The sequence below is a fragment of the Pseudochaenichthys georgianus genome, chromosome 14 (genome assembly GCF_902827115.2).
Source record: "Pseudochaenichthys georgianus chromosome 14, fPseGeo1.2, whole genome shotgun sequence".
NCBI lineage: Eukaryota > Metazoa > Chordata > Actinopteri > Perciformes > Channichthyidae > Pseudochaenichthys > Pseudochaenichthys georgianus.
In genome coordinates this window covers 13,989,284-14,016,452 of record NC_047516.1, presented here as the reverse complement: position 1 = coordinate 14,016,452, position 27,169 = coordinate 13,989,284, and the positions used below count along the sequence as shown (strand labels likewise).

At 40.9% G+C, this 27,169-nt stretch overlaps 1 protein-coding gene across 3 annotated transcripts; it reads left to right on the top strand.

The window, feature by feature from the left end:
- Nucleotides 1-27,169, top strand: rad50 (RAD50 homolog, double strand break repair protein). 3 transcript variants are annotated; one of them, XM_034099548.2, is made up of 29 exons: nt 50-94; nt 172-184; nt 679-816; nt 921-1,004; nt 1,771-1,922; nt 2,036-2,221; nt 4,324-4,528; nt 4,989-5,117; nt 6,654-6,819; nt 7,055-7,113; nt 7,453-7,587; nt 7,744-7,950; nt 8,086-8,268; nt 8,438-8,595; nt 8,696-8,871; nt 10,647-10,884; nt 12,458-12,647; nt 12,889-13,015; nt 13,521-13,714; nt 14,079-14,189; nt 14,281-14,373; nt 14,627-14,740; nt 14,846-14,973; nt 15,129-15,230; nt 16,875-16,997; nt 21,695-21,780; nt 22,079-22,221; nt 23,080-23,213; nt 26,926-27,169. In XM_034099548.2, the coding sequence occupies exons 3-29, from the start codon at nt 688-690 to the stop codon at nt 27,110-27,112; spliced, it is 3,939 nt and encodes a 1,312-aa protein (XP_033955439.1). In that variant the 5' UTR covers nt 50-94; nt 172-184; nt 679-687; the 3' UTR covers nt 27,113-27,169. The 3 variants fall into 3 exon arrangements, with proteins under 3 accessions (XP_033955438.1, XP_033955439.1, XP_033955440.1); XM_034099547.2 differs by lacking the exon at nt 172-184 and having other exon boundaries at nt 1-94; XM_034099549.2 differs by lacking the exon at nt 50-94 and having other exon boundaries at nt 104-184; nt 23,080-23,223; nt 26,926-27,017.

Here is a 27,169-nt window from a genome sequence, read left to right as displayed (position 1 = left end):
GTTCCCTCTCCCGGAAGTCGTCAGAAGTCGACGCTGTTCACATTCTCTCACAGCGCGAAAACGTTCAGGTCTGCTGCAACACAACAGAACTCAGGTAATTTAATTCACAACAAATGAACAACTGTATAACGCTGCAACAGGCTAACATCATTCTTGTTTTACTGCACCCAGGGGGACTCTTTTGGTAAGTGAGACGCTAATTGTCAAACACCGCAACTTAGCATATAGCCGAACTTACTAAGTTGTAAGCTAGCCTGCTGACATTTGTTAGCTTTCCACACATGTTAGCTAACGTTACACAGGTAAACATTAAACAATCAACACATGCACACTATGATACCGCCTTATGACATTAACCAATTAAAAAGGTATTCTAGTAGCTTTGTTAAACCTCATACTTACGTCTAAAAAACATTAACTTGGCATTACAGAGCTTTTCTATGTTTTTATTATTTTATTTACACTGTATGTATTACTCTACTGTTGAAAACCGAAACCAACTAGAAAACCAAATGCCAAAGTCAGCAAATCAACAGATACCTATGTAACAGGGCTTAACTTTTTCATTAGTTTTAGGTGGCATTCTGAATTAAAAGTCGCTCACAGTGAAGTGATTTGGCTTGGCATTCCCTGTTTTTATGACTGCTACTGATGTATGTCATTCTCTTTCTCTTTCAGAAAGCAAACATGTCAAAGATAGACAAGATGAGCATCTTAGGGGTGAGGAGTTTTGGGATAGAGGATAAAGACAAACAAGTCATTACTTTCTTCACTCCACTGACTGTGCTAGTTGGACCCAATGGAGCAGGGAAAACGGTACGAGAACATATTTTGAGAGAGCAAAGGTCGACTGTGAAGCATGACATGTAGAGATTGGGAGAAAAACAAAATTATACAACTTGACCTTTTTGTTTTTCCAGACTATTATTGAGTGCCTTAAGTATGCAACAGCAGGAGAGCTTCCGCCTGGATCTAAAGGAGGGGCATTTGTTCATGATCCAAAGGTAAGTGATTGTACTTATCGGCTTAAATCTCCACCAGCCCACGATGCTCTATTCTCACACATTTCTCAAACTATTGTGTATTCTCATTTGTTAAGGTAATATATTCAATATACCAAATATGTTACTTATTATTATTTGAGTCAAACAAGCTACCCTATCATTGAATATCCAGATTATAAATTCTGATATTTTATCTGATTAATGACTTTTGCTATTTCAACGATAGTCCGCACACCATAAACAGAATACCTACTTAAAATGAAGCAATTACAGACTTCAAAGTATGATTGTGACCTGGGATGGATAAGATGGCAGTTACATTTATAAACAAGAAATAACTTTACCACTAATTTGGTTCTCTTGTTGTGGTATAGTCTCAATCATCACAAGACAGTCTATTTTTGTATCTGCTGCTGATGTTTGTGTCATTTTTATTTTATTACATTACGAGACTTTCAGACCTTTTTATTTTCACCCTTGCCTTATTCAATATTTACATGTTCGATAAGAGTTCAATTTCTGCCTCAATTCATTTTCTTATTAAAATATAACAAGCTATTTGTTAAATGGAGTGAAAACTGATTTTTTTAGATCGGTTTTATCATTTAATTTGTTTCAACATGCAGAAATATACCAATAACTTCAAATGTAACTTCATATAACCTCAAAAACATGTTTTACACCGTTATTTGACTCGCTTAAGCTTCAGAGTAGTCACTTCAATGAAAAGCTATCAACATCACAGTTCATGCTTTTTGAATTCCAGGACGCCCATGAGACAGACGTGCGAGCACAGATCCGACTGTTATTCTCAGACGTCAACGGAGAGAAAGTGACTATCCATCGCTCCATGTCCTGCACTCAGAAGGCGAAGAACTACTCCTTCAAAAGCTTGGAGCAAGTCATTACCCGAATAAAGTAAGACACAATTAAGTGGTTTCTTTACTTTTTTGAATTGTATCTCCCATTGACATTGTGTCTCTTAACATGACCTCTTACTCAACATGTGACCTCCATCCTCGTTCATCCAGAGACGGTGAGAAGGTGAGCTTGTCATCAAAGTGTGGCGAACTGGATCGGGAGATGATTTCTTCACTGGGAGTGTCGAAGGCTGTGCTGAATAATGTCATCTTTTGTCACCAAGAAGAGTCCAACTGGCCACTTTGTGAGGGCAAAGCACTCAAAGACAAGTTTGACTCCATCTTCGCTGCAACCAAGTAAAGACCTCATTCTTACGTTTTCATGTGATGTTTTTTTTACATGAAGAATCACATTTGCTAAAAATAATTCCAAGGAATACAGTGTGAGAAAAAGTTTTTAGAGAGTACTTGTCCGTGGACAAGTGAGTTTGGCAATGTACTTGTCCGAATACATTTTTCACTTGTTCAGAATTGACAAATTGGGGCCACTGGAATCTTCTTCTTCGTCATCGTATTTTTTACATTTTCCCACGGTTTTTACAACACCGCTAACGTAAGTGAGCGGTAAGATTTTACTGCATCACACAAAGGGTTGGGTATCGTTTGGATTTTAACGATTCCGGTTCTGCTTTTCGATTCTGGTTATTTTCGGTTCTCGATTCCGGTTCTTTGAGAGGGTAAAAATAAGTCCCATGACAAACTGGGAGAAAAATATATTTATGAAAACATTAAGTCAAATCTGTATTCCTATTTACAAATCACTTCATACTGTTGAATTTCTTACGGTTATTGAATACAATTATATAAAAATAATCTGCATTGTTTAGTTAGTTCTAAGTGGTGCAGTTTGAGGATGTACAAAGACTCCAGCTCATTAAAAACTCTGCAGCTAGACTACTAACGAATACCAAAAGGAGGGAACACGTTAGTCCTGTCTTAGCTACTCTACACTAGCTTCCTGTAACTTTCAGAATTGATTTGAAGGTGCTTCTCCTCACATACAAAGCTCTAAATGGACAAGGACCCAGCTACATTGCTGACTCTCTAATAAACTACACACCCGCCAGAACACTGAGATCATCAGATGCAGGTCTATTAGAGGTCACCAGAAAGAGTCCTAAGAAGATCGGTGATGCAGCCTTTGTAAACTACGCCCCAAAACTGTGGAACATGTTACCCAACAATATTAGGGAAGCCAATACATTAGGCATTTTTAAAAAGCTTAATCTCTTTACCAAAGCATTTTACTGATTTTACACTATTATACTGCACTATTCTCTGTGATTGACATTGCACTATTTCTCTGTTTTATTCCCCATGTTTTTATTTTTAATAATTTTATCCCACTTTATGCTTTGCTCTTGCTGCTTGTTTTACACTGATTTTATGTCTTATTTTTTACTGATGTAAAGCACATTGAACTGCAATCCCCTGTATCAAAGGTGCTATACAAATAAAGTTATTATTATTATTATTATATTTATAGCCTATAGGCCTAGCGCTTTTCTACAACTCAAAGACAATTGCACGCTTACACATGTCCTGCAATACACATGCTGGCAGCTGCCCAGCTGCTCACCATTTGTAAAAGTTAATAAATAGTATAAATAGCATTTCAATAATGTACTTTCTATACCCTGCTTCATAAACAATACTGACATCCCTGCTCCTCCGAGTCTGGGGGTCCGGGGATGTGAGGACAGCGCGAGGACACAGACAGGGAGGCTGCTTCACTTCATAAAGGAAATGGTGGTCAATATTAACAACACAGGAGCTAAAACGCTTAATAACCTTCATTACGTGTTAGAGAAAGAACATAAGAACGTTTGACAAAGATGAGGCTGTTAAACGGGCAGCGGATCCGCTGTGTGTAGAAAGAGAGAGAGACGCTGAGCTGCACCGTGCAGCGATCAGCTGATACGGAGCATAGAGAGAGCTGCAGTCCGCGGGGCTCGGCCTCGTCTCCTGTCCTCACAACTCTTATTAATCCCGGGACCGGACAATTGTTATTTGTTCCTACTCGGAACCGAGTTTTGCTTCCCAACCCTGCCACTGTGCTACACTTCCCGCTCCGCCCCCATCTAACTGTACAGAAAGCGGCGAGATGCATTTCCTTATGAATCGACCAGCAGAACCGAAACTAACATTTCTAAACGAACAATGGCGGACACGGACAATTTGCGAATAAGTTCTGCCTTTTGTAAACTGAATTTATCAATAATTTGTCAATAAATCGGGGCGAAAAACGTCACTTGTCCACCGGACAAGTCAATTGAAAGATCTACTTGTCCGATATTGTAAATAACACGTCCCGGACGGTGGGACGTGTACTTTTTCGCACACTGGAATATATATTAACTTGCACACGCCATTCACATATTGCCTCTTGTTTTCCATAGGTACATCAAAGCTCTGGAAACAATGCGTCAGTTGCGTCTCAAACAGAGTCACACAGTGAAGGAGTGTCAGGTGGAGCTGCGCTACCTGAAGCAGAACAAGGAGAAAGCCCAGCAGATTAAAGAGACTGTGGATACCAAAGAGGCTCAGCTGGTGGCCTCTAAAGACAACATCCAGCAAGTAGAGAGCCAGATTGATCCACTGGAGGTTTGTTTATGATAATGTGCGTTTCGTTAGCTTTCTAACATCGAACTTATAGTTTGCCCTGCTCTTTGATATTGAGAGATTCCAGATTACTCAAGAAGTCTATGTAAAGTTCTGTAAGCAATGTTTCTAAATATGAAATATGAAGAGGGATCCATTGTTAAATCACCACCACTTGCTTTTATATAATGTTTTTACTGCAAACACTTTATTACATAGTAAACTCTTAAAAATTGGAAGGATGGCCAGACCTGACAATAAAGCTAGCTTATTTGCACACAACCCTTGTTTTCAGGGAGATTCTACAACAAAGAATATAATAAAATAAAAACTGACATATGTAGAGTTGTAACTAACTTGGTTTGTATTCTTTTATTTATGAATTAAAATTAAAATGTTGAAAGAATGGTGGATTACCCGTAGTACTCCTCAAGTAACGATTAACTTTTAAAATAACTTTCAGAATCGACTGACGGATATTGACACGAAACTGGGGAAAGTGATGAAGCTGGACAACGACATCAAGGCTTTAGACAGCAGGAAGAAACAGATGGAGGAGGACAACAAGGAGCTGGAGGAAACTATGGAACAGGTAACATATAAAACATGTAATACATACACCCACACACACCAAACACAAGTTATTTATTTTTAGAATGTTAAAAAGGTTGTCGGATGGAGAGCTTTGTTTCATCTTAACACCTGCTTAATCATACCCCGGACTCCACTTTATAAGTATCATTAACCTTTATTGGAAACTAACAGAGAGACTGCGGATGGAGAATGAGGTTGTTGTCATGCTGTAATCACAAACCAGTCCGTCACTGTCCTTTATTCATATTCCTATTTTGTGTGTTTCTGCCAGGAACCTTTTCCTCCATCTGGCTGTTGCTCCTCAGCTCAGGGTTTCCGCTAGGATTATTTCTCACCGGTCAAATGTCCGGAAATAATTTATTTTACCGGACTCAAATTCGAAACTTACCGGTCATGTTTCAATAATAATAATAAGAAGAAGAATTGTGTAGCAGAGTTTCAGTGAGCAGGTAATTACCGGACTATGACCGGATATGCTGATCCCCATTATCTCAGTTAATGGGGATCATTTTTATATTGCTTCAGTTTATAATCGTAAAAGATCGAAAAGTTCAGATTCATTTTTCAAAAAATGATACGCTTCCCCAAACAACAAACAACATAATTATTACATTCAAACAAACGACTTATAGTAGATGAAGTACATTATTCAAAAGTTTACATTTAACTTTGAATAAAAACACGGGAGAAACGGAGCCTCTCTTTTCCCCTCTCCCTCCCTCTCTCCTGCAGCCCGTCAGTATCTAATGCAGCTCGCTAAACAGTGGGCGGGGCTTCAGGTGATCAGAGCTGCGTGCCTCGGTCAGACTCAGCAGCTGATCTGATCTCTCTCGCGTCCGGTTACACTTCACTCGTGTTTATGTCCATATCGATCAGATGCATCTCTCCTGATCGGCCTCTATAGAGAGCACCGATCAAACTATTAAGAGTGAATATCTGTCGATAATGATTGGCGGCCGATCGATCGGAGCATCCCTAATTATTACCGCACATTTTGACCGGCAGGTTTTGAATTTACCTGTTTTTAATACATTTTACCAGCTAAAAAACGCTAATTACCGGCTAACGGAAACCCTGCCTCAGCTGTGTATGAGTCTGTGTTTAAAGACTGTCTATTTATATTTTGGTCAGGGGACGTGTCACTATCCGATTGCACTTTTGTGTTTGTTTTAATAGACAGGTGAATTGTCAGTGTGATAACATGAGTTTGTTGGAAGTCTTGGGTGCTTGCCAAAATTATGACCACCGTTTCCTCCTAGCCAATATTGCAAAGGTATCAGAAAGCTTGAACCAGTCTTGCTTGATCACTATGCTATGTAGTAATGAAACTAATGAACTGCTTTTGCTCTATGCAGCCATTGCACACCTCGATTATGTGTATGCCGTGTCCTTTATCCAGATCATATCCAAAGAGCCATAATGCAAATCTTTTTATCACAGAGGGATTTCATCCACTAAACCCTGACCGTTTGCTACGCTGTACTCGTTGAGCTCCAGAACCGCTCTAAGCCAGTGAAGTGTGTGTGTTCGGCAGGTTTTCCAGGGTTCAGATGAGCAGCTGCAGGAGATTTACCAGAACCACCAGAGGACGGTGAGGGAGAAGGAGCGCAGGCTGACAGATTGCCAGAAGGAGCTGGACAGAGCTGGGCGAGAGTGTCAGAGACTCAACAGGGTCAAGGCCGACCTCCTGGTAGAACAAGGTACACACACTCATTAATAGCGTTTTCCTGAAGTTTCAAGCAGCCCTTACAGCCATATGTATTATTGAATTAGAGTGAACTGGCAGAATTGATTTTTAGAAAGTTACCCCAAAACCTTCAAATATGCTGTTCTTTAAATCAGTGATAGATACAAGAAAGGACGGACACACAGGTGGATAAAGAGATATCCCCTGAAGACTTAATAAGCTTTTGAAATCCTGCTACCTTTGCACAGGTCGTCTACAACTAGAGGCTGACCGCCACACTCAAAACATCAAGAACCGAGACACTCAGGTAAGAGAGAAACATCTAAATCTGTGGGGCACTCCAACTCTTGTTCCCATGGAGGTGGACCGCACCCAGTTTAAGTTACCTTGGTCAAAAGCTCCTGCCAAATAAATGTGGTTTTATGTAAGGAGCAAGTGCACTTCATTACAATCAGCCAACACCAAAGCTCTAACCATGTACACTACCCTAATGATCTTCAACATGTAAAAATAATGCTAAGTTTGTATTTAGTGCATGTATTTGACCTAAAGATAAAAACATCTGTAAAACATGTATTATACTATAATACAAAATAATACACTGTACATCATTTTGATGCATGTTTGATTAACATCTCTTTCTTAGGTTCGCTCTTTGTCGTCCTCTCTGGAGATGGAGGGTTACGACAGACCTCCCTTCAGCAGTCTTCAACTTGAAAGCTTTAATCGTCAAGTCACACAGAGACTGGATCAGGAGAAAAAGACGGCCAATCAGGTTATGGTAAGAAATGTTCCGTTTAATTTCCTAAAAACAAAAAATGTCACAGCATTGCTTCTCTTCCTGCTGTACATATTTGTTCATACCAGAGACACAATTATAGTGTTTATAGTCATTATAGTCATGCCTGATATCTCTCCTATCGTTCTGTTCACTCAGGCTGACCTGCAGGAAAAGGATCAGCAGAAGCAGCAGTCCATTGATGAAATGAGAGATAAGAAGACCGGCCTGGAGAGAACGGTGGAGTTGAAGAGAGACATGCAGGGAAAGAAGCAACAGGAAATGAGGAACGTCCGGACAGAGCTGCTGAAGCTCGAGGGTTCGTCCAGCCGGCTGCAAGAACTGGAGAATGAACTGGCTAAAGTGGTAGGCACACAAACAATTCATTCATGCTGTTATTACAGTATTTTTCTCACAATATACAGTTCCCTTTTACCCTAAAGTGCCCCTTCAGGATCACTGCTCTGATCACTTTGTGTGTGTGTATTCTTTTCCCTTCAGGAGCGCGAGCTGCAGAGCGTGGTTCAGAGCTCCAACGTGGAGGAGCTGAAGGCCGAGGTGCTGGAGCTCCAGGGAGAGAAGGCTGAACTCGACCGCTTACAGAGACAACTCGACCAAGAGATGGGGATGCTCAACACACACACCACCGCTCGCACACAGATGGACATGCTAAAAAAGGACAAGGTAATGTGCAACCTACACTCATTGAAATGCAACTGGTGTGAACATTCTCCTCTTTGGTCTCAGGCTAGAGCCTTTTACATTTTAAAATGAGAGAAAATGTTCCTCTCTTCATCTTTTCCCTTCTTCATTACCTGTCACTCCTCTCATCTTTTCTCTTTGGTTCCTCCAGACAGAGAAGGACGAGCAGGTTCGTAAGATCAAGTCTCGTCACAATGAGGAACTGGTGTCGTTGCTCGGCCACTTTCCCAACAAGAGAGAGCTGGAGGACTGGATCTATTCCAAGTCGAAGGAAATCAACAGCACCAGGGACCGACTTGCCAAATTCAAGTTAATACGATTATTTTACATTTACAGCCGATACATTATGAGGGAACTTATTATTCTGTGTCACTGACTAGTTCTATGTCATGGTTTTAAATATTCTCAGTAAGGACCTGGCTTCAAATGAGCAGAACAAAAGCCACATCGCTGCTGAGGTACGGAAGAAGGAGCAGCAGTTGGCCAGCGACGAAGAGAAGTTTTTCAATGTGTGTGGCAGTCAAGATCTGGAGCAGGACCTGGGCAAACTGCGAGAAGATCTGGAAAAGATCTCCAAACAAAGAGGTGAATGCTTTATAATAGAAGTGAGCATGCACTTTTTGACATAGAGAGGTCTAAACCTCGAAAAGAACTACATTTAGAGACGAAATGTCTCATGTTTCATTTGTTGTGCTCCTTACCTTATCATGGATACATACATTCCTAAACCTTCACAATGCATCAAACAGTTCCCACACAAAGTTCCCAAAATGGATTGAAAAAGGTATTCGCCATAGCATGTACACCCCTTTTTACTCAACACACAACTTTCCATTTTAAAGAAATGTGAATGACATGTATGTGACATATCACTTTCACTGATGAATGTACAGTAGGGTGGTCCTTAGTGCCATGTACATTTTCAAATTCATTTATTTTAAGCTCCAACCACCGGAATTTGTTATGATAGTCAAGAAAACTCTCCTGGTGAATTTTATTCAAATTCCAACAACATTTACCCCTCCCTCATCAACCTTGAAGTTTAGCCTCAGTAGGGTGGTCCTTAAAATTGAAAGTCTAAGCTCCAACCCCCAGAATTCATTCTATTAGTCAAGAAAACTCTCCTGGTGAATTTTGTCCTCAATCTGACAACATGTACCCCTCCCTCATCGACCTGGGCTGCCTCACCAGCAGCCACGGTGCTGTAACTGAGGCTAAACTTCAAGGTCGATGAGGGAGGGGTACATGTTGTCAGATTGAGGAAAAGATTCACCAATGGAAAGAATTCTGGGGGTTGGAGCTTAGACTTTCCGACTTTCAATTTTAAGGACCACCCTAATGTACAGCCATTACAATCCCATAATAAAACATTGGAATGGCTTTACAAGTACAAGTGTCAGTTTTAAGATGTGCATGCACCAGAGTTCCCGTTAGCCGGTAATTACCGGACTATGACTGGAAAAATATGCTGAAGACCGGCAAATCTAAATCTCTCCGGTCAAAATAGTTTCCCCTTAGCGCAATACCGCATCACTTGCGCCACTTATGTGACAGACAAGAATAGTCAATTCTAATGTCTAACACTTAATGTGGAGAAAGAGATGTCCTGTGTGGGTTGATTGTGCGTTGATCTGTTGGTAATGCCTCGGGGTTCCGGTGGGCATGTAAACAAATGCATAATGCTGCGCTATACTTTGTGGCCTCACCCGGTTGCATAGCGACGCTTATCGTTTAGGTGTCTTTTAATAAGCAGGTAGTCATATCATTGGCTAGAACTAGCTAGATCTGATCGATATGGACATAAACGCGGAGAGAGAGATCAGCTGCTGCTGACGAGCGGAGCAAAACACACACTTCATGTTAATCAGCTGCTGCTGACGAGCGGAGCAAAACACACACTTCAGGTTAGAATGTCACACGTAGCTATTTTAATTACCTCTCAAACTACCTAAACTAGTTAAAGATATGTTTAGTTTTACTGGCGGTCACTCTGGATCCGCGAGCTGCATGATACTGGCGTGCTGTCAGGAGAAGGAGAGAGCGCTCCGTTTATTATTCCCGTGTTATTGTAAGTTACTGTACACTTTTGAATAATGTAGTTAATCTACTATATTAGTTTGTTTAATATCGAATCATATCAATTTTCTTTAAAGCTCAATAAATAACAAAGAAGACCTTTGACCGGCACTTTTCTAATTTTGTCCCGAAGATTTAAACTTTAACGGACATTTTGACCGGCGAAAGAATATTCGGGAACTCTGGCATGCACAAATGATTTTCCTCATACTACTTGTGATAAAGGTATTACAGAGGAATAAACAATATGTTTCTTCTTTCTTTCTACCCCTGTACTTTCATAGCCATGCTATCCGGAGCAACAGCGGTGTACACCCAGTTCATCAGCCAGCTGACGGAGGAGAGAGAGCCCTGCTGCCCCGTGTGCCAGCGGACATTCCCTTCAGACTCTGATCTGCAGGAAGTCATCAGCGACATGCAGTCCAAGCTGCGCCTGGTGCCAGACAAGCTGAAGAACACAGAGACGGATCTGAAGAGGAAGGAGAGGAAGAGGGAGGAGATGATGGCTCTCAGACCTGTCAGGTACGCACAAAGCCAAAGACAGAGTTTGCGTTGGGGTGCAGCAAGTGTACTGGGGCTAGTCATTTTAGCCTTAGTGAAAAAACACTGCGAAAATGTAAGCCATTATTTTAGCAATTATGAAATGGCTCCCTTCTCTATGACTGCAGGCTTTTTGTCCTGTAGTTTGAATATCAGTTAATCTGCTACTTCTCACACTTAATCCATTTCAATTGCCTTTTAAATATAAAAAAATGCACAATTTCACAAGGTGGCATCGTGAAATGTATAGTTTTGCCTACACTCAAAGTTATTCCATTGTCAATCGGAAAATCCTCAACTTTTGATGTGTGGCAATTGTGATTGATTAATGAATTGAATAATTGCAGCCTCGAATGAATTAAGGCTTCGACGTGTCAGGTGTTTTCAAAATTGCTTTCATTCTGTTGTTTCCATAAACACATTTTAAATCATCCCATTTGAGAGTATTGCACCAGCACACATGAACTACTCATGGCAAAGAAAATTTAAAAAGAGTACAACACAAATCTGTGATGTATTCATCCAGTCCCCCAATAGCAAACAACAACTTGTCACTCTAAAAATAGATATTCAGCCGTGTTCATTCAGGCAGTATGGCGCGTGGAGAAAGGAGGAGGAAATCTTACCGGCCCACTGATGATTTGTACAACATGATATTATTTTACACCAAATTTAAGTTATACAATCGATAAAGTACTTAACAATAAATGATGGACAAATATAGAGCTACAATTGTCCTTTTCCCCTCCCCTTTGATTTTTAAAGAGGGTGGAGCACAGGTTTTATGTTCCCCACTAGGTGGAGCAAGATTCTCATAGGATGGAGATTTGTCTCCGGTTCTCTCCACTGTCCTTTCAGGACCTGAGCAGAACCCTGGAGAGCATGATCTCCAAGCAGCCACTCCCTTTATTTCAAAATATAATAAGAGCTTTATATATCTTACCTTTCAACACATTTTAATGCTATTAGAGCTGTTGTCATTGCTCCGTCAGAACAAATATACAAAGAACAAAGCATACACATTGGTTTATTTGATAGTCTTCTTATAAATACAACACAAATCTTATCACAAGATCCACTTGGGTTTTTCAAGTGTATACTTCTTCTGGCTGACATTAGAAAATGCCCTTTGTTGGTTATAGGTTTCTGTTTACCTGAAACACCAAGTACGATTACGGATCATCGTGTACGAATTCAGCAGGGACCTACTGTATCTAGTGACCTTTATTGTTAATGTAGATGGGCCATGAAATACGTTTTGTGAAACTATTATTGCACTCTTGATCTTAGCTATCAGGCCATATACTAGACCTTCTCTTTGCCCTTTAGTTTGGCAAACTCTTAGGACATTTAATCCTAGAAATGTTTCAGACTATATGGGTTGTTGAAACTAATGTCAAATTGATGTAATTTAATCAGGAGTTTTCAATGAAAACTTCTCCCTGAATAACAGCAGCGTGAGAAGGGATAATGTTGGCTAACATGATTAAAACATGTAACATGCACCTTTTAGCTCTGCTCAAAGTATACTTCTATTTTCTCTCATGCCTCCCAGGCAGTCCATTGTGCAGTTTCAGGAAAAGGAGCTGCCTGAGTTGAGAAACCGCCTGCAGACTGTGAATAGAGAAATCGAGCGGCTGAAGGGGGACGTGGAGGAGCAGGAGACTCTGCTGGGTGTCTTCATGACAGAGGAGGAAACCGCCAAGGCCTGCCTGCAGGACATTTCTCTGATGGACAGATACCTGGTACCCTCCTTGTGCCTCTCTGTTTCTGAACACTCTAACCAGCTGACCACTTTTGTTCTTTCCACCATCCCATCTTTCTCCAAATAGATAACTTTCTGATGTCAAATGTACAAATAACAGCAATCAAAGCAAAACAAGTGACAACATCAAAATCATCACTGTTAGACTTCCTGTAAATATCTTGACATCCCCCTTCTCCCTATTCTCCCTTTTCACCTTACTACATATTTGTTCTCTCCAGATGGACCTTAAAGAGTTGGAGAGGAAAATCGCTCAGCAGGCAGCCAAACTCCAGGGAGTAGACCTGACCAGAACCATCCAGCAAGTCAGTCAGGAGAAACAAGAAACTCAGCACAAGCTGGACACAAGTAAGATGGCGTGATGCACAAACACCCACTTAGGGGGAATGTGTTTTTCTACTAAGGTCCTTTGTAGAGGAGTTGCTATACTTGTTGTGTTTGAGGTCCAAATGTATCAGACAGCTTGCATTCATACAAACATATACAATCAAAAACAATACATTTGAAGGGAGAATAAAGACTTAACATCAAATATTCATAATAATCATGTATTTGATTTGTTCTCAAGGAAAACGCACACTATATATTCAATTATTTTCATTTTCTCCTTGAGTTAAGGCTGAATATCTCAATGATGTAATTTTACTCTTCATCCCAAAGTCAGAACAGGAAATGGGTTCAGAATTTGAGAAAAAAACTCTCTTGACGCAATCTTTAAAGAGATAATGTATCAAAGTTATCAGTGAAAAATATGTAATTAGATGTTACCATCTTTAAAACTAATATGGATCTAAAACCCTGTTGACGACGAGTTTTCTTTTTAATGCATATTGTCTTTTTCGTGACCCTGCAGCTTCCAGCAAGATGGAGCTGAAACGCAAGCTGATCCAGGACCAGCAGGATCAGATTCAGATGCTGAGAAGTTCGGCGAACGAGACGAGGGCAGAGAAGCTCCAGCTGAGCAGTGACATGCAGAAACAGCAGCAGCTGGAGGAGCAGTGTGTCGAGTGCACCACGGAAATACAGACCCTCACCCGAGACATCAGGGTACATTTCACTGTTTCTGTATATCAAAGATACTTCTTGGAAGACGTTGATGTAGAGGCACTAGTGAATTACTGTAGCTCATACACAAATCTAGGAAAATGGAAAAAAATGTGTAGGTTTCTAGGATGGCTCTGTAATATTGTTATAACTTTATTAAGGATATTGTTCATTTTGGCTCTCAATAACAGTTGAAGTGCTAAATAATCATAATGTTTACAAATTAAATACAAAAATATATATGGAAATATATATCATTTTCATATAGCTATGACAATGATACTGTCCAGCAGCCATAGTGAATTGTAAGAAAAGAGAATCTCTAAATGCCATGTTGTCCCTTCTCATCTCCCTTCATGTCTCACAGGAAGCAAAGGAGCAGCTGTCCCCTCTGTCTGCGTCTCTGGAGAAGCTGCAGCAGGAGAAGCAGGAGCTGGTGGAGCGCAGGAGGCAGAGGCAGGAGGAGGGGCAGGAGAAGGTGGGTACTTTCTCACTTTGTCTCTCTGTCACTGCCCCCTTTTTTTCTCTACTGAAAATCAAGCAGAAATGAACACATTTTCCTCCGACAGATCAATGCCATTAAAGAAAAGGTGAAGTCAATCGGCAACTTGGAAAAAGACATCAAGAAATATGTCGAAGACCGCAAACACGAATACAAAGAGGCAAGTTGTGTGCCACTGTCATATTTGATACATCAGTTTTTCTGATTCCTCCAGGGGTTATTTAGTGATGGACATCGATACAAACAATCATCATGAAAAGTCATCATATGTCTCTTTATTCACTTTGAAAAATCAGCATTGCTTTTCTTTGAATAGGGTTTATTAGTTAAAGGACCTTGGCTCAAACTGTGCAGAAGTATTCACTTTTGGAAGTACTGAACTACTTTATTGACATTGTCTGTTGTTGCTGCAGCAAAAAGAGTCTGAGCTTCAAGAAACCAACACTCAGCTCCACGAGGCTGAGAAGAATAAAGACAAGATCAACAAGGAGATGGGAAACATCCGCCAGGACATTGACACTCAAAAGGTACGACTTCCTGAGTCATGGTGGGACTTTGTGTTATACACCATTGTACAGGTCAATGCTGAGTTTCAGCGAAGCGAAGCAAAGACACATTTTTATATCTCTTAGGTCCAGGAGCGCTGGTTGCAGGACAACCTGACGTTGAGGAAACGTGTCGAGGAGTTAAAGGAGGTTGTGGCTAGACGTGAGGTTCTTCTGAAAGACATGGGCAACATGCAAGTCCAGCAGCTACGCCAGTAAGAGCACTACACTCTTATTTAAGATCAATCAATGTTATTATAACTGAACCGAGCTGCACAAAAGCCATGTGTTCTAGTCATCCTAAATCTCTTTTGCCTCAGCGGTATCACACTTATTAGAAGTTCACTTATCCTTTCGTGTCATTGTCCAGAGAACGACGTGATGCCGACCGCAAGTTGGAAGAGTTGAAGAAGAACCGCAGTATTGCAATGGGTCGTCAAAAAGGCTTTGAGGAGGAGATACTGCATTACAGGTGAGATATGCACGTCTATTGTTTACACATCACATAGGGCTGTACCCGAATATTCGTTCGTTGGAGTACTATTCGTGTTTCAATTTCGTTATTCGGATTTTTTTTTGGCAGCCGCAGTGCCAAATAGAATGTATTGAAATCTCCAATATCAACGTAAGCGCTTGTGCCTCTTCGGGGGGTGCTAACACTAACAACCATAAACGTTATCATTTACTTTCTCCGTCTTTATATGTAGATATGGCTTTTCTCCGTGAATCTCCATCACGTTGTTTCCATAGCAACAACAACTTCCTGTCAACAGCGCTAACTCTCCTTAAAAATAAAAGCATGTCCATACAAAATAGGAAGCCAAGCCAAATTACACTTGCGACATATACAACTGCAACGAAAGTAACAAACACAATATCCTTTTCAATTTCAAAGAACACAAATTGGGTTATATACATTAACAAATAACTATAAAACAACAATACTGTAGAATAACAAAATGAATGCCGTGAATAAACCGAAATACATGTGTTGAAGCGGTTCGCTGCTGATTATTACGCACTAGGGATGCCAGCGATTATTCGATTTTTCGAATATTCGTTACAGTCTCCATAATCGAAAATTGTATTTATATATTTTTTTATTATTATTTATGTTTTTCTTTTTTTTCCTGGCTTAGTTTCAACCAAAATATAGACTAATGCTAATAATAGTAATATTATTAATAATTGTAAATGGCCATTGGTCACACCACCAGTTAGTTTTACTGTAAACTTGGAGGAAGCCTGCTACACACCGACCCCCCCCCCCCCCTCCGTCACACGTGCGATTGATTTATTGGCGATATACAGAACAGTGAGAACAACACAACTAAAGTTGAACAAAGCGGCACGTTCAAAGAAGAGTTCCTCGTGGAACTACTTCGAACTGACAAGTGCAAATGAAGTAAAATGCAAGCTCTGCGAAAAGACTTTGGTCTACCACAGCTCAACATCAACAATGCGTTCGCATTTGAGTGCGAAGCATGCCAAAGAAGTGCCTACAGAGAAAGACGCAGCACAGCCGGCCATTACTAACTTCACTTCAAGGCCACGTCGTTGTGATGACAGGTCAAACTGATCAGGTTTGACCTGGTCAGATGGTCAGGTTAAAACAACGGAATTCCATTTGTCTGTGTTTTTTTAATCTCCCGCAAGGGGGGGGGGGGGCAAATAATCGATTAATATCCGCCAGGGCTGTCCGATTTTTGAATTTGGTCATGGTCAGTTTCTGGTATCCCTATTACGCACCCCCCGCCCTGCACGGGCCGAATATTCGCTGCTGATTACTACCGAATATCCGGAGCCCGAAAAATGGTATTCGGGACAGCCCTAACATCACAGAGCTAAACCAAATTCAGATGCACTAACCCCACGACCATTTGTGTTCACACTCATTGTGTAAGAGCTGCGTTTCTCATGATGTAAATGATCTGATCCCTAAAAACAAAAGGAGCATCCATTGCTTGCCAACACTTCCACGTTCCTCCCATCATTCCCTGCAGTTTTCTCCATTTCCTGTCCCCCGATTCTGAACCCAATACTCATGAATGACTGCTTTATATTAATAATGAGTTATTTCTTGAATTAAACTTTGCCTTTGACCTGTTCTTTGCAGGAAAGAGCTTCGAGAAGATCAGTATAACAAAGCTGATGAGCGCTACAAGAACAAGATGATCACAATGAGGACAACCGAGCTGGTTATTAAAGATCTGGATCTCTACTACAAGGCCCTGGATCAGTAAGTGTTGCCTGGAATTGCATCAAGTATATGGATTATAATCAACACATTTGTTTTGTGAACTAACAAACTTAAAGTAAAGTCACAGATTTCTCCCAGAATCTTGAAACTTGAGAAAGCCAGCTGGATATAGCAGTACGGTATTAGTATACAGTAAATGCCTTTAATATAAAAAATACATCAAATTCTAGAAGATGTCATTGTGATATCCACAAATATCAGATGACTGCAGTAGTCAAATCCATCTTCTTAAAAGGTTTACTCGTAGTGGGAAAATGACATGCATGTATACAATGACTTGAACTGGAGCAGATCTGACTGATGATTTCAGTGTGAAACCACAGAGAACAAAGAAACCACCACATGTTAAAAGGCTTTAAACGTATAGAAGGAAATAACACGACAGACATTGTTTGAGATTGATTTAAGTACGAAAAACTGCTTTTAAAAATAAATTCCTTCAATTTCAGACCTAAAGAAAAACCCTGCAAAATAATAGTTCACAGAGAAAATGTATATAAGCAATAACATAGACACTCAGCATTTATTTATGAAGGGCTTGGAGCTTACAGTAGGTCGTATTGTTGGTAAGAGTTAGTGTCGACATCAGCACCTTTGTCTTTCCGTCTCTCGTAGTTTTCCTGTTATGAGACATGAGTCCATGCCCTCCTTCTCAGGCCTTTTGAAGTTCGCCCACCTCAACGTTTAGGTTGTTATTTATAAAGTAATTTAGCTCATGTTGGTGATGTCACTTTTCTTTAGAAATGTCTCCGGTAATGTCAGTGTCAATGCAAAAACAAAGTAGCTAGGGCGTTCAGAAAAAAAATTATTACTTTTCTTTCACATCCCCAATTTTTTTTTTCATGTGGCCCTAATCCTCTTCCGTTCACGTTACCTTGAATTTGTGAAGACATTTTTCTCCTCCAACAGAGACTCAACAAACAAGGTAAAGTCTGTCATTAAAGTAAATGGGTGCCATGTTTAGCAACAGCAACACCATATCAAATCTTCATTTTACACACACACTTTGAAGAGTCTATTCTTATAGGGAGAGAATAAGTCTCATTTATTAAGTTGTATTCTCTTTCACGGTGTTGAGGCGCTTCAAGACCGCCTCCTCCCCCCAAACAAATGGCCTGGCTTTTTCGGAAACAATCCAAACCACAAACGTATCAAAGCAGTGACGAGCTTTGTGGCGAAGAGATATGTGTGACATCATGACCTTCCTCTGCGAGGGTGGACACAGTCTGTGCAGTGAGATACGTCAAGAGGCAATCGTTTGACCTTATTTGACTTTTTGTATCGTTTCTCATCGTAATTCCCTATGAGTTTGAAAAGTGTAGCTGGTGTGTTAGTCATCATTTTTTTTATATACAACTCTACAAGAAATGTCTCATTCAACAAGTATATATTTAATACATTCAGAGCTGAAAAAATAAAGCAATCAAGAAATGTACATTTAAAATGGACTAATGGATTATAAGGTTGTAGCTTCACATTAAACTGAACATGTTTGGGCTTCGGACTGTTGGTCAGATAAAACTCACTTGGGGAAATTATAATGACATATAGTGATAGATATCACTTCTCTCTATTCACTGAAAATGAGTTCAGCAAGGCTCCGTATGCTTTTTATAATGGCTTTCCTTCATAGAAAGCATTATTTTATTACAATCTGAAATATAATGTGTAGTTGATCAGGGTGCAATCCTATTTATTTTGTTGTTGGATTGACATACAAGTCAAGTGAGGATGAAAGGCCAGTGCTCGTCTCAGTGAAGAAGCCGTGAGCAGATAGCATCTGAGCAGAGAGCAGAGCATCATTTACCAGTATGTGTGGGTTAAGACTTCAGTGTCTGTTATCAAGATTGAAAGCAAGCCTCCCAGCAGAGCATAATGCCGGGTCACAGTTTCTATCTGAATACACAGAAAATGGTTTTCATGGTGAGATGCTTTGATTTGGCTCTGGAAAAAATAACTTTGCAACTAATTGTTGTCAGCATAATAGGTTGAGACCATCAAGACAATGATGTTTCATGTTCGTTTAAATCACTTGCAGTCAGAACTGAATATGTGTCTGTTGAATTTGTTTTCAAAAAACTTCCCTGTATCTCATTCATTTGTACCGGCTGTCTCTAATAGTTTATGTACAACATTTGTTAAATAACTGGCCGTGGCAGTTGGACAACATTTCACATAGAATTGTAGAAGATTTATATAATGTTATATATAATAAAATAATTATACGTTTTGAACTAAATCTTTTCTCAGCTATATTTTCCACTGAAGTCCCCAGCTGTCTTGTATTTAATTTAAAACAAAAATGTGTATGTTTTATTAGAATCATTTCAGTCGGAACCTTTTAGTTTGATTCGTCAAGGGTACAGCTTTCTCTGTTTCTGTGTGATACACCTACACGGCATCCCTGACGCTACAAATACAAAAACATTCATCTGAGCTCCTGATCACTGAGCTCTTTAACCTTGGCGAGGTCAACACTAAACATTCAGCGATCACATTATAAAGTAACTACAAGAAATGTGGGTGCATGTATTTGTTTAGCAGGGTCCTGTCTACAGACATGGTTTTTGGTAAAAAGTTCCCACTTGGTCTAACTACCCCTCCAACTTGGCTCAGCAAGGGAACATGGTGTAAAGAAAAACAGCACAACTTTTACTTAACAGGTGGTAACTTTGGAAGATACACACTTGATTTGATCAACTCAGAATTCTGAGGCATTGTATTCACTTCTGATAAACTTTGGAAATGTGTTTGCAAATAGCAACAAAAGTGGGGATTGTTCCACATGTCTTACATTGGAGAAGATGGTTTGGATGGGTTATTTTAACAGTATGAATACTCAAAGGATTAAATCCTATTTCACCCTCATTCAATATTCTAAATTCAAAAAACCATGAAAAGTGTTTTAAATAAACCTCATCAGCAGGTGATTTATGTATGTATAACAGGGGGTCCGCGGGGTCTTAAAAAAGTATTAAAATCAAATCAATTTAGCGAAAATGAAGGCTATTAAACTGCATTTTCCAAGGTATTACATTTTGTAGCTTGTTTTCAATAAGTATATAAATTGTCCAAAGAGGTTGTATTCTAAAGTTTGCCTGAATGTAATCATTGCGTAGGTGTGTAGTGTGATTCTGTAGTTTATTTATGGCATCCCGTTGGATTTGACGTCATCTGAACAGGACATCGCTCACTGACTGACTGCGGCTTGATAGCGCGCGAAGGTCCGTTTACGCCGGTTGTTAAACAACATCGTTATGGGGATGCTTTAAGTCCCGACTCTCCCGATGGCCAATCCGTGCCTCTAATAATAAACCTTGCATTGGGTTGGTCACACAATTCATTCTCTTGTGCTTTGTTCTATCTGAATTATGATAAGGAGTTATCACAAACTGTTTAGCTATGCTATCTTACAATCAATACTGTATATAGTAAACGTGAGTTAAAGTGTGTCGCCAATGTAACTGGTTAGAACTCGAAGTGGCGATGAGGTTAAAATGTATGGAAAGGGTCTTAAAAGGTATTATTTGACTTCAGCATTCCTGCATATACCCTGTATAAATAACAGAAATTATTTGATTTTGACCAAGTCACTATTTTTCATGCCATCAACGTTAACATGTCAATACTCGGGATTTGTCTGAAAATCTTAAGACATAAAAAAAACCGCAAATTAATAAAATGTACAAGTCTTTTCCCCAGAGATGGCGGATAAGCTCACCACTGTAAAAGAAAGTGCTTGCAATGAGATGGCGGCAGAGCGGCCCTGTTTTGCGCAGATTTCGCTGAGGGGGAATCACAGCGGCTCTCCGAGACAACGGAAATCTATCCATGATATAACAAAGTAAAACGCCAGTGTGTCATGTCACAAGTTGTTTGTTTTACCTCCGTCTAAAATGCAAGAAAGTACTAGTATAATAAACTGTATTCATGATTAATCACTGATTTATTATTGTGACATACAAAACTACATTTATTTTGTTTGTTGCAAGTCAAATACACTTGCAGAAGGGAGTCATGCCCAATGACTTCCTTCTGCTGCATAAGCGTATGCATACAGCGGGCCACATGGATTGATAAGGACTGCGCTACTTCCTCTCTCTTTTCTTCCTTGCTTCATGGTTTGTCAATTCATCGACCATATATGGGCTTCAGAAAAGATGTTGATATAATGTGATCACCGGTGTTTTCAGACCACATAGGAGTTTCGGGTCAAATTACTAGATTAACGACAAAATGATTCTTAGTATGCCGGAAAGCAACATCCAGTTGCCTGGCTTCAAATCTTTTATATCTACTTATATTCAGTATTTCTCATGTTTCAATATCACTGGATTTAATTTGAAAAATGCTGTCGCTATCATTTTGTTAACCAAATCATCCTAAAATAGTAAAGGTTTACAAATGTGTTGGAGTTGATTCTTTGTATCTTCTACATTGTGTGCAAAGCAGGGGTTGTCAATGTGAACAGTAACATATATTATACTGTTTGACATTGGTATTTATAAATCACATACATGTGTCTGCTTCTGTCTTGAGTTTTTTTCACTTGATTGTCAAATCATAAAAGTGAGATGTCCAACAAAGCAATGTCTATTTGATGGTTTGATTTAGGGAAGGTCAAATATCTTGTCTGCTTTAGGGTTTGATCTTAGTTTACTTTTTGTTTTCCTCAGAACCATCATGAAATTCCACAGCATGAAGATGGATGAGATCAACAAGATCATCAGAGACCTCTGGCGCAGCACCTACAGGGGTCAAGGTGCATTTCAATCCTACTCTATGATTGTTATGTATTATTTATATGTAAATCATTCACCCTAATTCCTCTCTCCGTTAGGCTACATCCACACTTACTTTTTTGCCATTTTAAAACAACACTTATCTCCGTGCAGAGTATTTTAACCCCGTTACAGAAATAATCGGTCTTTTCTAACACCTTAAACAGCGGCTAGTGAAGACAACCAAACCAGCAACAACATTTGATGATGTATTTTCAAAAACATACTGATGTGGATGTATCCTCAGTGTTTCCTCACCTCCTCTTGCCCCCTCTCCAGACATTGAGTACGTGGAGATCCGCTCTGATGTGGACGAAAACTCGTCTGCTGGAGTGCGGCGGAGGGTTTACAACTACAGAGTGGTCATGGTGAAAGGAGACACCGCTCTGGACATGAGGGGGCGCTGCAGTGCCGGGCAGAAGGTATCACAATAAATGTTCTCTATAAGCACATACATTACATTAAACTAGGGCTGTCAAGTTAACGCGTTAATAACAATAAAAAAATTAACGCCACTAATTATTTTAACGCGATTAACGCATGTGTGTTTTTTTTTTCTCGGCCGCCCCGTAGTTTCAGAGCGCATCGAGTTTAAAATACCATCTACAAGCTGATGCTGACAGCCTCGCTCCTGCCGCCCGCTTTTGGTTGTTTAAATGAAAACAGAGGAGCGACATTTCTCCACAACTGCGCCGAGCACTTGACTTTATGCAGGAAGCAGACAGTGGGACATTGTACGAACAGTCAGCACACTCGGATAGTGCGCAACATGATTGCAGCGTCCAGGCAGCTCCCGTTCGAGCATATGCCTTGAGTTGCACATAGCTCCAACGATCCATCACACACACACACACACACACACACACACACACACACACACACACACACACACACACACACACACACACACACTGTATTGTATGAGAGGTTCCAGGTTGAATTGAGGCGAATATTTGTAATGTTCAGAGGTTGTTGTGTTTAATATTCATGAGAATATTTGTCATTGTTCAAATGATAATAAACATTAGCATAAAGCATATATGTCCACTCATGTTGATAAGAGTATTAAAAACTTGAAAAATATTCCTCTAAGGTACATTTAGAACAGATCAAAAATGTGCGATTAATTTGCGATTAATCGCGATTAACTATAGACAATCATGCGATTAATCGTGATTAAATATTTTAATCGACTGACAGCCCTAATTAAAACATAATGTATCATGCTGTTTTTGTGTTCCAACATATTACCACATGCTTAAATGTGGCTGTTTGACCAGGTGTTGGCGTCCCTGATCATCCGTCTCGCTCTGGCAGAGACCTTCTGTCTGAACTGTGGGATCCTGGCCCTGGACGAGCCCACCACCAACCTGGACCGAGACAACATCGAGTCTCTGGCACACGCCCTCGTAGAGTCAGTACACGTGTACACACACACACACACACACACACACACACACACACACACACACACACACACAGATACACTGTGTTTTAACTTTAAGGCACTTTTCAAACCAAGGCAATTCAAAGTGCTTTATAAAAATGAAAGACATTGAGAGCATACAGGGCCGCCCCTGGCCAACTTGGTTCCCCAAGCGACATTGTGAGATGATAGAACTAGTTAGTTAGATAGTTATGATAGGTAGTTCCCTCTGTCAGCAATGTATCAACAACCACACACACATTTCTATCAGTATTTCTCTGTGTTGTGGTTGACATGATGATGACTGTTAGGAGTTAAGGGGAGAGGCTGAGCATCACCATGATGATGACTGTTAGGAGTTAAGGGGAGAGGCTGAGCATCACCATGATGATGACTGTTAGGAGTTAAGGGGAGAGGCTGAGCGTCACCATGATGATGACTGTTAGGAGTTAAGGGGAGAGGCTGAGCATCACCATGATGATGACTGTTAGGAGTTAAGGGGAGAGGCTGAGCGTCACCATGATGATGACTGTTAGGAGTTAAGGGGAGAGGCTGAGCGTCACCATGATGATGACTGTTAGGAGTTAAGGGGAGAGGCTGAGCGTCACCATGATGACTGTTACGGTACGTCCACACAGCAGCTTTTCAAAAATCTTGAACATCTTGGAGCTGGGCGTGACTGACAACTTGGGGATTTTTTGCGAGCAACGCGACCAACAACCAACCACATGAATCTCCCGCCCCCGACATACAAAGCAAAAAACCCCGGGGATTTTATGCGAGCAATATATATATATATATAAACTCCCCAAACAGGCGAAAACCTACCAGTTTCACCCACTGTCTCTGCCACCTCCCTCCATGCCTGGTTCCTCCGGTTTGTATCCCGGTAAATAGTCTGGTCGTAAAGAACCGGGTGTTTTGCTACCGTAGTTTCTCGTTTGGAATATGAGGAAATGAACTGCGGTCTGGCTCTCCCAGCTTACACGTAGTTTGATTGGCTAGCGCTTGTACTGGCAGATTTGCATAAACGGGATTTAATAGGCTGACGCTTCCAGCTCAGCTTCAAAAGTTGAACATTGCTCAACTTTTGAATCCTGGAAATCCTGGAAATCTTCGCTTCGCTCCCCCACAATGCAGTTCGGCGAAAAGCGAGGCAAAGTGACGTCACCCCCATTCAAAGTCAATGGGCAGAGAAGCGTTGGAAGCGGTGGAAGATTCGTCTAAAGCTGCTGTGTGGACGTACCGTTAGGAGTTAAGGGGAGAGGCTGAGCGTCACCATGATGATGACTGTTAGGAGTTAAGGGGAGAGGCTGAGCATCACCATGATGATGACTGTTAGGAGTTAAGGGGAGAGGCTGAGCATCACCATGATGATGACTGTTAGGAGTTAAGGGGAGAGGCTGAGCGTCACCATGATGATGACTGTTAGGAGTTAAGGGGAGAGGCTGAGCATCACCATGATGATGACTGTTAGGAGTTAAGGGGAGAGGCTGAGCATCACCATGATGATGACTGTTAGGAGTTAAGGGGAGAGGCTGAGCATCACCATGATGATGACCGTTAGGAGTTAAGGGGAGAGGCTGAGCGTCACCATGATGATGACTGTTAGGAGTTAAGGGGAGAGGCTGAGCATCACCATGATGATGACTGTTAGGAGTTAAGGGGAGAGGCTGAGCGTCACCATGATGATGACTGTTAGGAGTTAAGGGGAGAGGCTGAGCGTCACCATGATGATGACTGTTAGGAGTTAAGGGGAGAGGCTGAGCATCACCATGATGATGACTGTTAGGAGTTAAGGGGAGAGGCTGAGCATCACCATGATGATGACTGTTAGGAGTTAAGGGGAGAGGCTGAGCATCACCATGATGATGACCGTTAGGAGTTAAGGGGAGAGGCTGAGCGTCACCATGATGATTACTGTTAGGAGTTAAGGGGAGAGGCTGAGCATCACCATGATGATGACTGTTAGGAGTTAAGGGGAGAGGCTGAGCGTCACCATGATGATGACTGTTAGGAGTTAAGGGGAGAGGCTGAGCATCACCATGATGATGACTGTTAGGAGTTAAGGGGAGAGGCTGAGCGTCACCATGATGATGACTGTTAGGAGTTAAGGGGAGAGGCTGAGCGTCACCATGAAATGTGCAAATTGACATAAAAATGAATAAAAGGGGGGGGAAATGCTCCATGTTTTTTAGGCTGTAAACTTGAACTGTTATGTAAGCCAACTAGACAGACAGTTTATCACTCTTCCTCCTGTACATTAGCAGATAAAAGGCATCACATACTTGAATGAATAAAGAATGCTGGAAATAACTGCATCTCCATTAGCCTATATGCTCTGCAGAGACTGCCTTCTTCATGTTGTGAATTGCAGCAGATGTTTTAATATGGCAATTGGCAATTTGAATTATACAACATTCGCAAGTTGTACATTTGACTCATACAATAACCCACCTTCGAGTGATGCTCTAGTTTCTTCATGTTTTGTTTTTTGCGCCGGACTGAAACTGTCTTTTCACCGACATCTCTTCACCTGCACTCATGGCCGTATCAAAGCCGTGATTCATTGCAACGGTGTCGGGTTACAGACGTGCTCCGCTTGTCACCTCTCACTCTCGCGTGTCTGCGGGGGGTGTGTGGAGAACTGCGCACAGCAGCTGAGGCCCTCTGGGCGGGGCCCCCTGCGCAAGGTGGGGCCCCGTGCAGCCTGCGTGATTGGCCTGTAGGGGGGGGCGGCCCTGAGAGCATAACACACATTATAAACATTAAAAAGCAAAGTAGTACTAGGATAGGTTAAATGCAGAGAACACATTTCACTGTGTGAGCTGTGTGCTCCGCATGTGTGACCATTTAAAGCGGGTTTCATCCCTCCAATTCTATCTATCTATATTTAAACACAGAATCACACGGGTACATGAATAAAGGTTACAGTGCAGTGTAAGATATGAATAGTTCAATTAAAAGCAGCGGCAAAAAGAAAAGTCTTCAGCCTGGATTTAAAAGCAGTAAGAGTTGCAGCGGACCTGCAGGTTTCTGGTAGTTTGTTCCAGATATTTGGTAATATCCCTGACCAAATTCTCACATTCCTCTACCCCTAGTCTTCCCGTGAAATGATAGTTATTTTTGACACTTTTCTAACCTTTTGATATCCCTTTCATCCTTCTCTTTCACCCATTTGCATCCACAGACAACACATTTTCCCCTGTTTTACTTTGACCTTTAAACCACTTTTCTTTTCAATTCCCACAATTAGGATATTTAAACCTTGATTATTTTAGAGGACACTCTTGGCGTAACTCAAAAGTCTTAATGTGTGGATCCACGTAAATATAATCACTCCCAAGGTTAAAAAATAGGTCTTTAGCTCATGAAGGACCTAACAAGGATAGAACCAAAAAAAGAAAACACCCACAGTGACGGCACATCATGCCAGCTCTAATCATCAAGCCTCCAGCTTTGTTTTGCTTCAGAAAGGTTTAAATCCTTTAATTATCCTTCTAGCATTTAGAAGGGACAGCAAACAATCAGTAGACTAACCTATTAAACAAAAAAAATATCAAAATCATTCATCAAATTGCTGATAATGCTTAATTACTAAGCTCTGCATGAACACAATTGAAAAGTTAGCTTTGATTTGGAGTGTCCTGCTGCTGTGTGAACTGTGAGTTGATGTACCCTTCTCGCTCGCTCTCCTCAGGATCATTAAGAGTCGCTCTCGCCAGCGTAACTTCCAGCTGCTCATCATCACCCACGACGAGGACTTTGTGGAGCTGCTGGGCCGCTCCAGCTACATCGAGCACTTCTACCGCATCCGTAAGAACCAGGACCAGAACTCTGAGATCACAAAGTGCAGCATCACCTCCCTCTCGACCTATCTCCACTGACCAAAGACTCTTCCCTGGAAATGCACAGTAAACCTCGATGTTCTTGTTTTCATTTCA

Bases quoted from the DNA above. Each gene is read 5' to 3' on its own strand.
- rad50 (XM_034099547.2), top strand. From the start codon at position 688: ATGTCAAAGATAGACAAGATGAGCATCTTAGGGGTGAGGAGTTTTGGG. The intron at 14,974-15,128 runs GTAAGAGCACTA...GTCATTGTCCAG, and splicing joins CAAGTCCAGCAGCTACGCCA to AGAACGACGTGATGCCGACC. The intron at 21,781-22,078 runs GTGCATTTCAAT...CCCCCTCTCCAG, and splicing joins CAGCACCTACAGGGGTCAAG to ACATTGAGTACGTGGAGATC.